Source organism: Myxine glutinosa, chromosome 8, assembly GCF_964187855.1.
Source record: "Myxine glutinosa chromosome 8, kmMyxGlut1.1, whole genome shotgun sequence".
Classification (NCBI taxonomy): Eukaryota; Metazoa; Chordata; class Myxini; order Myxiniformes; family Myxinidae; genus Myxine; species Myxine glutinosa.
The window spans coordinates 64,765,373-64,780,404 of record NC_136268.1 but is presented as its reverse complement, the minus strand read 5'-3'; the positions used below and the strand labels follow the sequence as shown (position 1 = coordinate 64,780,404).

The 15,032-nt window shown below is 39.9% G+C and overlaps 1 protein-coding gene across 1 annotated transcript in view; it reads left to right on the top strand.

Moving 5' to 3' along the window:
- The window catches only part of LOC137433137 (uncharacterized), a 131,370-nt gene extending 122,973 nt beyond the window's left edge, over positions 1–8,397 (top strand). Inside the window, exons 16-18 of the mRNA XM_078783346.1 lie at positions 330–377; positions 536–580; positions 995–8,397. Of these exons, the coding sequence (XP_078639472.1) occupies positions 330–377; positions 536–580; positions 995–7,083 (6,182 nt within the window). The 3' untranslated portion in view covers positions 7,084–8,397. The remainder of the gene's footprint in view (positions 1–329; positions 378–535; positions 581–994) is intronic.
- Positions 8,398–15,032: the final 6,635 nt, after the last annotated feature.

The following is a 15,032-nucleotide window of genomic DNA, read 5'->3' as shown; positions in this document are numbered from 1 at the left end:
ATGGCAAGCTTTTATGTTTAAACAGGTTTATTAGAGAGAGAAAAAAGACATGTGTACATGTGTTTCAGCATATGTTGAAATATATCAGCCTGCTTGTACTGCAGCTCGTCAGTGTGAAAATAGGTGATTTTGTTACCTGCCATAGGAACAATGCATGAGTAAGAATTTTAAATATTGTTGCACATCCATCTGCAAGTAAATATTATTTTGTCCAACAAGTATTTCTTATGACCACTTGTAAAATCCACCATGCTACATCTAAATAATTGCATTCATCCCTGTGCCCACTGAATCTGTACTAATGCTGCATGTATAATTGCTCTTTCCAGCCATCACCTCTGTAGAAGAAATCCCCATAGCATCGAAACGTGCCGCAGGTGAGAAAAGGGGAAATATCAGTTCCAAGAGCTTTGCTTTACCGAATTTATGCTCAAAATTATTAATCTCTCTCTGTATCCCCCCCCCCCTGTCCTTCCCCCTGCTCCCCCCCCCCCCCCCCCACACCTCTCTCTCCAATGTTCTGTGCATATCTCAGTCCACAAAGCTTCTTCTGGGATTAAACAGAAAAGAGTGCAAAAAGGTAAGAACAGCAAGACACCTTGAAAATGTCAGGCCACCTTGAAGATCCCCCCTGCTGTGCTGCTTTTTAAGTGGATATCATGCTGCTTCATCCTGCCTGCCATTGTGCCAATCCACATTCCTTTTCAGCACTTACCAGTTGATATTGCTTGAAAATACTTACCTGTCATGGTGCGCAAAAGCGGTGTGAGTGAACTTTGCAAACCGATTCCTGTTTTATTTTTTCTCTTCGATACTGACTGTGTGAAATGACTTTTCTTTCTCTTTCCTCACTCCCCAATCCCCTACTCCTTCCATTCCTTCCAATATTCCATCTCCTGGAACTGCTCTGTATTCTTTCTGTTCAATTTTATGTTACTTTGGCATAACCTCCTCCCTTGTTTACAAACAATCTACTTATTTGATCTATGAGAAGAACCATTACAGCGCTTTTTCCAGTGTGTGATGGTTGGTTCTACCAACAATTATGGCCCTTTTTATTTCACTGACTCCAGACCTCTTTCCAAGCCAATACAACGTGATATTTATAAGCCAGTATCTCCATCCAAAAGTCGCAAAACATCCCAAGAAAATATAACGAGTGAGCCCCCCTCAAACAGAAAACATACCGCGCCTACTTTGGTGGCAAAAAAGCCTGAAGATTCGAATCAATGTTCAACCTTTGCATCCACTGGTGATCCTACTAAACCTATTAAAAGTGTAGATGACCCTTCAATTTCTTCATCTGTACCATCAGACACTAAAATTGCTCACAGAGAGATAGAGCAGCCATCGGAACCTCTGCAGGAACCTGGAGGCAGCTCCTCCAAAACGATGGAATCTATGGAACTTTCTCCTCAAACTAAGCAATCATGTGTACCTCCCATAACATCTGAAGAACAAAGTATCACTTCAAAATGTGAAGAACAGCCAATCACTCCAAAATCGAAAGAACAACCCAGCATTCCACCAGGTGAAAAACCTCCAGTTTCTATTGCAGAAACTGAGACATGTACAATAGTTCTTTCAAAACCTACACAACCTTGTGTGTCCGTGCCAAAAGTTGAAGAACCTCCAAAATGTCCTCCAGCAGATAGGATGTCTTGTATTCCTATTTCAGAGATTGTTACACCGAATGTGCCAATTGATTTAAGTAATCCTCCCACAATGAACACTCTGAATCAAGCTGCTGCTCCCGAATTAAATAAAGAAGCACCTGTTGAAGATTTTTCAGAGACTAAACCACAACCTGCACTTCATGAAAAAACTGATGAGCCCACTTTGAGTGATGCAAAACAAGAAAATAATTATGATGTTTCATCTTCAATGTCGTCATCGAAGATGGTCGGGTCCAAAGTGCTGCTTTCCATTCTTGGAAAGTTATCTGCAATAGCTGAAAAAATGGATGAGGTCCAAATTTCATCTTTAAAGGATATAAAACCACCATTAGAACCTAGAAAACGTGAAAAGTCGTCTGCAACTTCAATGACAAAATCACATATTTCACCACTAAAAGATGAAAAACAAAAAAGTGAACATTATGAACCAAAAACACATTCTGTTATTCCTTTGAAGACAGAAACACTTCCAATAAATATACCATATGATGAGACACTTAAAGAAGCAGACAAATCCACTGCAGTTCATTTGAAGAGTGAAAAATCGAGTCCATCTCTTACAAAAACTGAAAAGATATCAACCCCTATAAGCACGTCACAGAAAGGGGGTGCACTGCCTGTAAAAACGGAAACATTTGAGCCATTTTCAAAACCTGACAAATCCAATTTACCTTCAAAATCTGATAAATATCAAGTTAAACCTATTAAAATTGAAAAACCTACAATTGCTATCAAATCGAGTATTGTTTCTCCCCACAAAAATGGACAAACTTCAATTTCTCTTCAAAAGCCTGAACAAACAGTGGTTTCTCCTCAAAAGACTGGAAAAACAATAGTTTCTTCTCAAAAGGTTAAACAAACAAAGGTTTCTCCTCAAAAGGATGAACAAACAATGCTTTCTCCTGACAAGGCTAGAAAAACAATGGTTTCTCGTGACAAGGCTGGAAAAATAACGGTTTCGCCCGACAAGGCTGAACAAATAACGGCTTCTCCTCGCAAGGCTGGAAAAACAATGGCTTCACCTCAAAAGGATGAACAACTAATAGTTTCTCCTCATAAGCCTGGAAAAACTCCTCAAAAGGATGAACAACTAGTCGTTTCTCCTCATAAGGCTGGAAGAACTCCTCAAAAGGATGAACAACTAGTCGTTTCTCCTCATAAGGCTGCAAAAACTCCTCAAAAGGATGAACAACTCGTCGTTTCTCCTCATAAGGCTGGAAAAACTCCTCAAAGGGATGATCAACTAATAGTTTCTCCTCATAAGGCTGGAAAAACTCCTCAAAGGGATGAGCATCTAATAGTTTCTCCTCATAAGGCTGGAAAAACTCCTCAAAAGGATGAACAACTAATAGTTTCTCCTCATAAGGCTGGAAAAACTCCTCAAATGGATGATCAACTAATCGTTTCTCCTCATAAGGCTGGAAAAACAATGGCTTCACCTCAAAAGGATGAACAACTAGTCGTTTCTCCTCATAAGGCTGGAAAAACTCCTCAAAAGGATGAACAACTAGTCGTTTCTCCTCATAAGGCTGGAAAAACTCCTCAAAAGGATGAACAACTAGTCATTTCTCCTCATAAGGCTGGAAAAACTCCTCAAAAGGAGGAACAACTAGTCGTTTCTCCTCATAAGGCTGGAAAAACTCCTCAAGATGATGAACAACTCATAGTTTCTCCTTATAAGGCTGGAAAAACTCCTCAAAAGGATGAACAACTAGTCGTTTCTCCTCATAAGGCTGGAAAAACTCCTCAAAAAGATGAACAACTCATCGTTTCTCCTCATACGGCTGGAAGAACTCCTCAAAAGGATGAACAACTAGTCGTTTCTCCTCATAAGGCTGGAAGAACTCCTCAAAAGGATGAACAACTAATAGTTTCTCCTCATAAGGCTGGAAAAACTCCTCAAAAGGATGAACAACTAGTCGTTTCTCCTTATAAGGCTGGAAAAACTCCTCAAGATGATGAACAACTAATAGTTTCTCCTCATAAGGCTGGAAAAACTCATCAAAAGGATGAACAACTCATCGTTTCTCCTCATAAGGCTGGAAAAACAATGGCTTCACCTCAAAAGGACGAACAACTAGTCGTTTCTCCTCATAAGGCTGGAAGAACTCCTCAAAAGGATGAACAACTAGTCGTTTCTCCTCATAAGGCTGCGAAAACTCCTCAAAAGGATGAACAACTAGTCGTTTCTCCTCATAAGGCTGGAAAAACTCCTCAAAAGGATGAACAACTAGTCTTTTCTTCTCATAAGGCTGGAAAAACTCCTCAAAAAGATGAACAACTCATCGTTTCTCCTCATAAGGCTGGAAAAACTCCTCAAAAGGATGAACAACTCGTCGTTTCTCCTCATAAGGCTGGAAAAACTCCTCAAATGGATGATCAACTAATCGTTTCTCCTCATAAGGCTGGAAAAACTCCTCAAAAGGATGAACAACTCGTCGTTTCTCCTCATAAGGCTGGAAAAACTCCTCAAATGGATGATCAACTAATAGTTTCTCCTCATAAGGCTGAAAAAACAATGGCTTCACCTCAAAAGGATGAACAACTAGTCGTTTCTCCTCATAAGGCTGGAAAAACTCCTCAAAAGGATGAACAACTAGTCTTTTCTTCTCATAAGGCTGGAAAAACTCCTCAAAAAGATGAACAACTCATCGTTTCTCCTCATAAGGCTGGAAAAACTCCTCAAAAGGATGAACAACTCGTTGTTTCTCCTCATAAGGCTGGAAAAACTCCTCAAATGGATGATCAACTAATCGTTTCTCCTCATAAGGCTGGAAAAACTCCTCAAAAGGATGAACAACTCGTCGTTTCTCCTCATAAGGCTGGAAAAACTCCTCAAATGGATGATCAACTAATAGTTTCTCCTCATAAGGCTGAAAAAACAATGGCTTCACCTCAAAAGGATGAACAACTAGTCGTTTCTCCTCATAAGGCTGGAAAAACTCCTCAAAAGGATGAACAACTAGTCGTTTCTTCTCATAAGGCTGGAAAAACTCCTCAAAAAGATGAACAACTCATCGTTTCTCCTCATAAGGCTGGAAAAACTCCTCAAAAGGATGAACAACTAGTCGTTTCTCCTCATAAGGTGGGGAAAACTCCTCAAGATGATGAACAACTAATAGTTTCTCCTCATAAGGCTGGAAAAACTCCTCAAAAGGATGAACAACTAATAGTTTCTCCTCATAAGGCTGGAAAAACTCCTCAAAAGGATGAACAACTAGTCGTTTCTCCTCATAAGGCTGGAAAAACTCCTCAAGATGATGAACAACTAATAGTTTCTCCTCATAAGGCTGGAAAAACTCCTCAAAAGGATGAACAACTAATAGTTTCTCCTCATAAGGCTGGAAAAACTCCTCAAAAGGATGAACAACTAGTCGTTTCTCCTCATAAGGCTGGAAAAACTCCTCAAGATGATGAACAACTAATAGTTTCTCCTCATAAGGCTGGAAAAACTCCTCAAAAGGATGAACAACTAGTCGTTTCTCCTCATAAGGCTGGAAGAACTCCTCAAAAGGATGAACAACTAGTCGTTTCTCCTCATAAGGCTGCAAAAACTCCTCAAAAGGATGAACAACTCGTCGTTTCTCCTCATAAGGCTGGAAAAACTCCTCAAAAGAATGAACAACTAGTCATTTCTCCTCATAAGGCTGGAAAAACTCCTCAAGATGATGAACAACTAATAGTTTCTCCTCATAAGGCTGGAAAAACTCTTCAAAAGGATGAACAACTAATAGTTTCTCCTCATAAGGCTGGAAAAACTCCTCAAAAGGATGAACAACTAGTCGTTTCTCCTCATAAGGCTGGAAAAACTCCTCAAGATGATGAACAACTAATAGTTTCTCCTCATAAGGCTGGAAAAACTCCTCAAAAGGATGAACAACTAGTCGTTTCTCCTCATAAGGCTGGAAGAACTCCTCAAAAGGATGAACAACTAGTCATTTCTCCTCATAAGGCTGCAAAAACTCCTCAAAAGGATGAACAACTCGTCGTTTCTCCTCATAAGGCTGGAAAAACTCCTCAAAAGGATGAACAACTCGTCGTTTCTCCTCATAAGGCTGGAAAAACTCCTCAAAAGGATGAACAACTAGTCGTTTCTCCTCATAAGGCTGGAAACACTCCTCAAAAAGATGAACAACTCATCGTTTCTCCTCATAAGGCTGGAAGAACTCCTCAAAAGGATGAACAACTAGTCGTTTCTCCTCATAAGGCTGGAAGAACTCCTCAAAAGGATGAACAACTAGTCGTTTCTCCTCATAAGGCTGGAAAAACAATGGCTTCACCTCAAAAGGATGAACAAATAACAGTTTCTCCACACAAAGCTGGAAAGCCTCTAATTTCCATGAAAAATGTTGAAAACCCTCCAAAAGCTGAAAAATCCACAATTTCATCTCGTAAAGATGAAAAACCTCTATCTTCTCAAAAGGCTGTAAAACCTGTAATTTCTCTACCTAAGACTGATGAATTAATTTATTCCCAAATGGCTAAAAAACCTCCAATTTCTTATCATGGATATGAAAAACATTCAGTTACCTCTCAAAAGGTGGAAAAACCATTAACCTCTCCACAAAAGATTAATAAGACAGCGGCACTCAATGAGCAACTAAACAAAATTTCAGCCCCCCCAGAGAAGACTCACATTCCCTTTGATTCACCTTCAAAGCTTTCAAAGTTAACTTCATTTTCAAGTAATACAGATAAACCGTTGGCAGCCCCGAAGAAAGCACATACATCCCATAACTCTCCTCTAAAGACGGATGAATATTCCGATTCACCTGTAAAAAGTAGGAAACAAATCTCTCCGTCATTGAAAAATAAGGTCACAGCATCAACCGTGAAGGTTGATTTATGCAAAAAGACTGAGCAGCAAAATGGATTCTCAACGAAGATTGAAAAAGCTGTACTTTCCCAGCTGAAATCAGAAAAGCCGCTCACAATATCTCCAAAAGTAAATAAACCCACTGCAACATATGGGAATGTTAACAAATCATCCCCTTTCAATTCCACTAAACTTCCTTTACCATCGAGCACTAAAGAGTCCCCCACATCTTCTCTAAAGGAAGAGCAGAAAGCTGTGCCAACTCCTAAGAATGTAACATTTGTGCCTTTATCCAAGAGGCTTCCTTTGTTTTTACAGAATTTACTGAAACTGAATTTTGATTCTCCAAAGTCTATCAGGTCGTCCAATGACAACTCGCCAAACTCTAACGGAGACTACACACCTCCACAACCAATGAAAACAAAATCACCAGAAACTTCTAAAACGGACAAATCACATAAAGATGCTCCATCTTCATCGACTTCAAAAAATGGCAGGCAATTCAATCCGTCGACAAAACTGCGCAACTCTTCTGCATCTTTACCGAAATATTCCCAACAGCGAATGAAGAATGTAACGCAAGGAAATTGAAGGACCGAAGGGTATTACACTGTTGAAAGATAATACACCTGCCCTCGTGCTCCGAGTTGGCCATTGTGGAAGGTTAACTTGGACTAAATTCAAATAAAGACGTATCGCAGAAGGTGAACTTGGACTAAACTCAAATAAAGACGTATTGCGGAAGGTGAACTTGGACTAAACTCAAATAAAGACGCATTGCAGAAGGTGAACTTGGACTAATCTCAAATAAAGACGTATTGCAGAAGGTGAACTTGGACTGAACTCAAATAAAGACGTATTGCAGAAGGTGAACTTGGACTATTCTCAAATAAAGATGTATTGCGGAAGGTGAACTTGGACTATTCTCAAATAAAGACGTATTGCGGAAGGTGAACTTGGACTAAACTCAAATAAAGACGTATTGCGGAAGGTGAACTTGGACTAAACTCAAATAAAGACGTATTACGGAAGGTTTGCGACGTATTCTGTTCGCAATAAAGATGTCGAGGTTGAGACCATCCATGTTTATTCTACCGTCCTGGAAAAGGTTTTTTTTTTTTTTAAATCCTGGCTCATTACCAAACAATGAACATCACGTACTCTCGCACGAAGTAAAACAAAGAACTTTCTAAAGTCTTACGATGCCAGTGCGTGTTTCAATATATGCTGCTAGCACACAACATTAGGTGCAACCGACATATTCTGTTCGCACGATGGTGGAACTTTTCAGCTCCCAGATGCACCAAACATTCTCCATCCCTCCTCATACTCCTATCTTCCTTGAACCTCCTTTCCTTTTCTCCCCATGCAACTGTTCATTGGGCCTGCAAGGCTAACCCCCGCTCTAGCAGGGAAAATGGCCATAAAATGCCTGTTGTTGTTGTTGTTGTTAGTGTTGCACTGTTGCAACCTACCACTGCCTCCCCAACCCCTTATTTGCATACATAATATGCTGATGTTTTCTTGAATGTTTTTTTAAGCTGAAGAAGGCCTATGCAAAAGCAGCAATGTCATTTGATGCGTGTCTGTATTTAAAACTTTTGGGGTTTGTATGCTATTGTGGTGAAACCCTTATTGATAGGGTGTCAATACAAATGGATGAAGAATATGACTTTTGTTGTTCTGAAGACGATCACGAAAATAAGGACAAAGAAAGGTTACTGATGAACTTAAGCAGCCGGTTGGTAATGTGGAAGCGATGCTTCACGTAGGATCAAGAATACAATCACACAAAGTGCGTGCGTATGCTGCGCTGAATTTCATCTTCATTGATTTAGAAAGTTTGGGACTTTGCTGCAAAGGTGACGTTATGATTTTGTAAATAAAGATTTCTTTTTAAAGCTATTTTCTGTAAAGTTTGAGGAAAACAGGTGCTTTTCCTAAATACTTCCTCATTTCATTCTTGAGTTATTTCCACCAGCAGTTTGTTGGTTTATTGTTTATTTTATCTTTGCGCAACAAACTTTTTATTGTTTTATTTTTCAACCGAATTTTGTAACTCACAGCTGTAAAGTTCATTTAGGTTCATTTACTTTGCACATCTCATTTAACGTGCTTAGGTTTGAATGTTGAAGTAAATATTTTGAGAATATGTTTTGTTACTGGAAATGCATATGGAAAGCTTTTACTGGTCATTTATGTCAGCCCAGTAACTTGTGGTTGTTGTTGTCATTTTCTTTTTGAAATTAAAATACAGGGTGTCCACAAAGTTGCGCATCATAGGAAATCATTTCATTGATTTATTTATCAGGAAATTAAATTATTTAATACAACAATTAGCCCGGATATGTCGAAGAACATTCAGAGAAACCTGCTTTTCCGTTTACAAACATGTTTTGAGCTTGGTGGGACACATTTGCCAACCTGACAAATGTTTTGCCTATGATGCGTGACTTTGGAGACACCCTGTAGATTTTCCATCATCATGCAGGTTTCATTGCTTATAATTGGATGGGAAACTAGATATTCAAATGTGAAAGGATTATTATACATGATCATTATTGAACTCTTGCACTTCACATATACATGTTCACCATTAAACAGATATTTAATGAATTTTCCAGTGGTTTCTAAGGAGATGCCTCACCACTGTGAGTTATTGATGGGCTCTGAAATGCACACCTGGTTTTTACAGCCAATCATGGGTGCACAGAGGCAAGATGTGACTGCCTCCATGGAATTTCCTGGGAAAAATCGTTGGAAAGTTGCATTTTTCTTTTTGCCACACTGAGCATATTTTCACAGAAAAATGTAAATCTTGATCATGATCAGATCTAATAATTCTAAGTTTTTGAAGCTTGAGTTTCCCTTTTTAGATGATGTGCGAGTATGTATTAGTAATATTATTTTTATTTATCATCAGGCTCTTGTTGGTGCAAGAGTAACATATAAATATTTTTTAATTGGTGTGCAAATTAAATCTCTACGTAAGAATATGAGATGCTATTGTTTAACGCAAAATAAAACAAATGGCATTGCATAACTGCTTTAAGCAGTGGTGCTTTGTTATTGATATGCCACAACATGATTGGGCCAAAAGGTATTTCCTTGTGTCATTGTACATGGATGTTTTTTTTTTTGTCATGACTAAATTCCTGTTATTTTATTTTTTGGCTGTCTCCAAGCAATTCACATTTTTTTAAATGTATGCTAGAAAACAAATGCATGTGTCCGGTATGCATGAGATAAGCATTAATAACGTGAAAATGACAAGTCATCTTATGTTTGTAGAATCAGCAGATTAATCCATATTCTGTTTATAAATCCGGAATGTACTCTGCAGATACCACAAGTAATATTTCGAATGTTTTCCGATTGTTTCATTTTTTTTTCTATTCTTAGCATGGCTCTGGTTTCCTGTGGGTGTTTAGTAAATCATCCACACCTGGGTGTGTTGTTGATCAAAACATGAACAAGTAAATTTATTTCACTTTTAAGCCGACGTTTTCTTTCCTGTGTCATCTTTATATCTACCTACTCATACCACAAGGTCACCTGGTAGTGTTTACAACTTATTTTCCAACTTTGTTAGGGAAGGAAATACACTAGGAGTTGGGGGAGCTGGAGAGCAACAGTTCCTTTGGCAAATCTTGCCACTGTGTTATCTGTATAAAATAATCAGATCCATTGCTGGTTTGTCATCTCGCATTCCAGCAGACAGTCTGGAAATATATGAGGTTATAGCTATACACGAGAGAATAACTTTACTAGAACCACTTTTGTAAACACTTTATGCCTGTAGCTTAATAGCAATTTACAAGAGCCCTTCACCATGTGGATGCATAAATCACGGTGAAGCTGTAGTGTGATTGTGATCTGCAATGCAAACACAGAACACTATATAATCGTCAGATTTAACATCTATCGTGATGTAGATGTTAAAAACACCACTCCAAAAACTTGTTCATTACAAGACCTCATATCATATGAAAACAAGGCATTTACAGTGCCCTCCATAAAAGTATCGGACCAACGAAGTCAAATTTGTTATTATTGCTGGATACTCAAGAAATTTGGATTTGAGATCAAAAGATGAATATGAGGCAAGAGCAAAGTAAGTCAGATCCTACTTCTTTATATATATATATATATATATATATATATATATATATATATATACATATATATATATGTTTTACCATCGCAGATCAACAACATCTTTTATGTTCAGTCCCCCCATTTTCGGGAAGCATAGGTATTGGAACAGATGACTGACAGGTAAGTCTTGTTGCTCAGGTGTTTCTTGTTACATTGATCATTAACACATAAAAGAGCTGTGAATGTCTAGTCTTGGTTTTAGCCTTTGCTTTTGCCTTGGGAGTCTTTCGTTTTATGTTGAAAGCTCCAGTCAAGGACAATATAGTCCTTATCAAGGCCAAGCCATTATATAATATAACTGCATTGATAAATGTGATGAAAGAGAAATAAAAGAGAGAGAGAGAGAGAATATAGAGGTGAGGAGTGAAAATAAGCAAGAAACGTTTACGATGAAAAGTGTATGATGTTTGTTTACGAGAAAGAGAGGTTGAACCCCGGTAGCTAATAGCTATAGTTTGAGTGAGACAGAAAGTAAGACCAGCAATCCTGACCCAGAGAGTGTAAGATGGTTCGGGGCACCACTTTAACGCTTATAAGTCAGGACGATAGTGCTACCCTAAAGCGGCTGCTGTCTACAACCTACTACCTACTAGTACATATACTTGTACATACACACACTAAGGGTATGTCAATAAAATGCGGAGACACTTTATATGTACAGACTTGGCATTTAATATGGAATATTTTTTTTCTTGACTTGGGTTTACTTTCTTAACTCAGTATATCAATCTGGTGAGTTTCTTTTACACTTTGGTGATTTATTTGTTCAAAGAACCATGTCACTGATTGTCTGTCGCAGCAGGAAGTCAACAACAGGATTATATCACAGGTGGCGTGGCAAAATGTACGGACAGGTGCATTTGACGATTGGCTTCACAGTCGGGTATACAAGGGTAGTTGCGTTCTGTATTAGTGGAAAACAACTGCTGCACGTCTCCAAAAGTTATTGCCGCTTCCTCTGGAGATGGTCCGTCAACTCGACAATGCTGTTTGTCATGGAGTGGTGGCGGCTTTACGAAATTACGGCATGAAAGAGCATGCTATTGCTGGGCAGTATGGCCTCACTCAAGGTCAGGTGTCAAAGATCCTGAAACGAAATGCTCAGAGAGGTGTCCCTACTCCAATACCGAGGCCAGGACGTCCCCGCAGAACCACAAGGGAGGATGATTGCCAGCTGCACCGGTTAGTCCGCAATGGCCGTACCAAGTCAGCTAATCGGCTTAGGGCTGAGTGGCAGCAACTGACAAATGTGCCTGTATCCAGAAGGCTTGTCAACCAACAACTGGTTCAAGCAGGCTATCGTGCCAGGCGTCCCCCGAGAAAGCCACGCCTGACCAGACAACACCGCCAGCGCAGATTGCAGTGTGCCAGAGAGCACCGTCAATGGCAGCCAGGACACTGGAATCACGTGATCTTCAGTGACGAGTCTAGATTTCTGGTCTATCGTCAAGATGGCTGCGTCCGAGTGCGCAGACAAGTGCATGAAGCCTACAACAAAGATTGTATAGTGCCAAGAGTCCAAGCTGGAGGTGGTGGGGTGACCGTTTGGGCTGTTTTTCATGCAGGGGGCAAAACTGACCTGGTTGTCCTGAATGGAAACCTGAACCAGTTCAAGTACAGGGCCATTCTGGAAGAAACATTGCTTCCATTTGCTCGTGCAGCCTTTCGAGGAAACTTTGTCTTCCAAGATGACAATGCATGGCCTCATCGTGCTCGCATGATCCAACACTTTCTTGCTGACCATGGTGTAGAGCATATGGAGTGGCCTGCCATGTCCCCGGATATGAATCCGATAGAGAACTTGTGGGCAGAATTAACGCATCAAATCGACCACTTGGACCAGCAGCTGACCTCTGTGCGTGAATTGCAGCAGGCTATTGCCACTGCATGGCAAGCGATTCCTGTCCAAACCTTGGCAAATCTCGTGAACAGCATGCCTCAATGTGTACATGCTCTCCTGAATGCTCGTGGGGGTTACACGAAGTACTGAACTGTAATTTTACTGTCCGTAATCCCAGTCGTAATTTAACTTTTGTTTTTGTTGAAAAAAAATTAGGCTAATGTGCAAAATAAAGAGATATTTCTGGAAAACGTACAAAAGTTTAACACAGTACTGTCCATGAATTGAGTTCGATATCAGTTTACATCACTTTCAAGGATCAATTTATTTGTTTTGAAATGTCAAATGTGGTTTTTGTTTCTTTTAAAGGTCACATTAACAAAATCTAGAATAATTTCAACATAATTCCAATGAAGTTTTGGTTCTAAGACATCTTGAAAAGTAAGTTCACCCCCACAAAAAAAATATTCCATATTAAATGCCAAGTTTGTATATCGAAAACTATAATATCTTGTCGTTTTGCACTGCTTTGTGGGTGAAAACTGACTGATTGTGTGCAATCATTGCATCACACTCCATTGACATCTGTCAGTTATTAGTAACACTCAACCTTTATATATATTTTGTTTTAGGGGGTCTCGAGGGGTCTCTCACCCCTCTCTCTCTCTGCTGCTTAATTTTTTTTCTGAAATATTATAGTTTAGTGAACTTAGTTGGACTGGTTTGGGACAGTTTCAATCTGACGATTATATAGTGTTCTTTTCTGGTCACTAAACCTTTAAAAGAAATTGAGTGGAAGTGATTTGCCATGAGAAGATTGCAGGGTCAGTAAGGGGATACAACCCAGTCAATGATAGGTTAATATCAGTGATGTTGCAAGGACATCCATTGAACACCAGCAACATTCAGATATATACTCCTACTTCTGCTGCAGATCAAGAAAATGTGGAGTTTTTTGGAGAGTTGCAGGAACTGGTAGAACAGGTGCCCAAAGGAGATGTTTTAACACTAGAACCGCCAGCCTCACCCACCTACCTAATACCTCCGAGCGGTCATTTTGACAACTGATGAAAAAGTCTGGTCATGATATGAAGTAAAGCAAGAAATCAATTGTTAAACATGTTTATTGCTTGTAATGATGAGATGAGTTGGAACACAAACTCTTTGCACGTCACACAACTGCCCACCATTTTGTTTTTACATCTGACAGCAAGCTATGCACTTTTTAACCACTTGTCCAGTTCACTTGCCACATATGAGCTTGTTGCACATTGCACAGATGTCCACCGTTTTTTTCTTGCAATTGGTGACTTGGCATTGTTTCCGCATGCGCTTTTCTGGAGGCCCCTCCTCCAAGTGACTCAACTGCTGTCGTTTCCGGGGTGATGACTCTGATAAGTACTCCTTTCGGAGCTCGTCAACAAGTTCCACAATTAAGTCTCGGCGGATGATGCGTTTCCCAGACACTGACTTGAACAGCACCCACGCATTTATGACAGCCAGGTCCAGAATGTTGTAAAACACATGAACTGGCCATCTGCGAGGTCCTGCTCAAATATCCAAAACGTAGACTGTTCACATGGACTTCACCTGATGAGCAACATAGAAATCAGAATGATGACATTCTCATTAACAAAAGATGAAGAAGTGCTGTACAATCTGCCAATACTCTGCCAGGTGCAAACTGTGGGACAATTCATGAACTCCCCATGACAAAAGTACGAGTCAAGTTGAGAAAGGTGAAAAAATGAAAAGCTTCGATCAGATAGGACCTTGAAAACATGTATACTAGAGAGTTCATAAAACACGATACCCCATGCAGTGTTCAAGTATATACTTCAATTTGAATAAAACGATGATTTTAAACAAGGTTTAAAAAAAAAATCTGGAAGTTTAGCACTATCGAAGCCGTCTTATACACCATCCTATAAAACACGTACTGCAAAGTACTGCAAAGCTGGAGGTTTTTGGAAGTATTAAGAAGGCGATTTGTGTTCTACAGTGTTCAAGGATATACTTCTTCTCCTCCTCCTCTTCCCTGTATATGTGGTGAGGTCCTATGGCACCAAGCTCCTGTCCTGCCTTGACCACGATCCTCCTCCACTCCCCTCTGTCCTCAGACAACTCTTTCCACTCTCCAACCACCCCCCACCTTACTGATATCCCTCTTCACACAATCCTCCCACAACAGGTAGATGCCCAGTCTACTTCTTTTCCTCCTACATTATTCTCTCAACCTATCTGCTCTCTTTACCATTCTCTCTTCCCCAAACCGCACCAAGTGTCCAGCCCATCTCAGCCGGCATTTCATCAATCTTCCTGTCAAGCTAATCTGCACACCAATCTCCTCCCTCAGCTCATCCATTCTCCTATCCACCTTCTTCACTCCTGCAATCTTCCTGACTCAGTTGTTCTCGCAAACCTGCAGCCTCTGTTGTTGGCTCTCCATAAGTGCCACTGTCTCCAGACCGTAAAGATAAGCCGGCGTTACACAAGACGTCAGAACATTTCCTTTCAACCTTCTTGGAATCTTTCTGTCTGC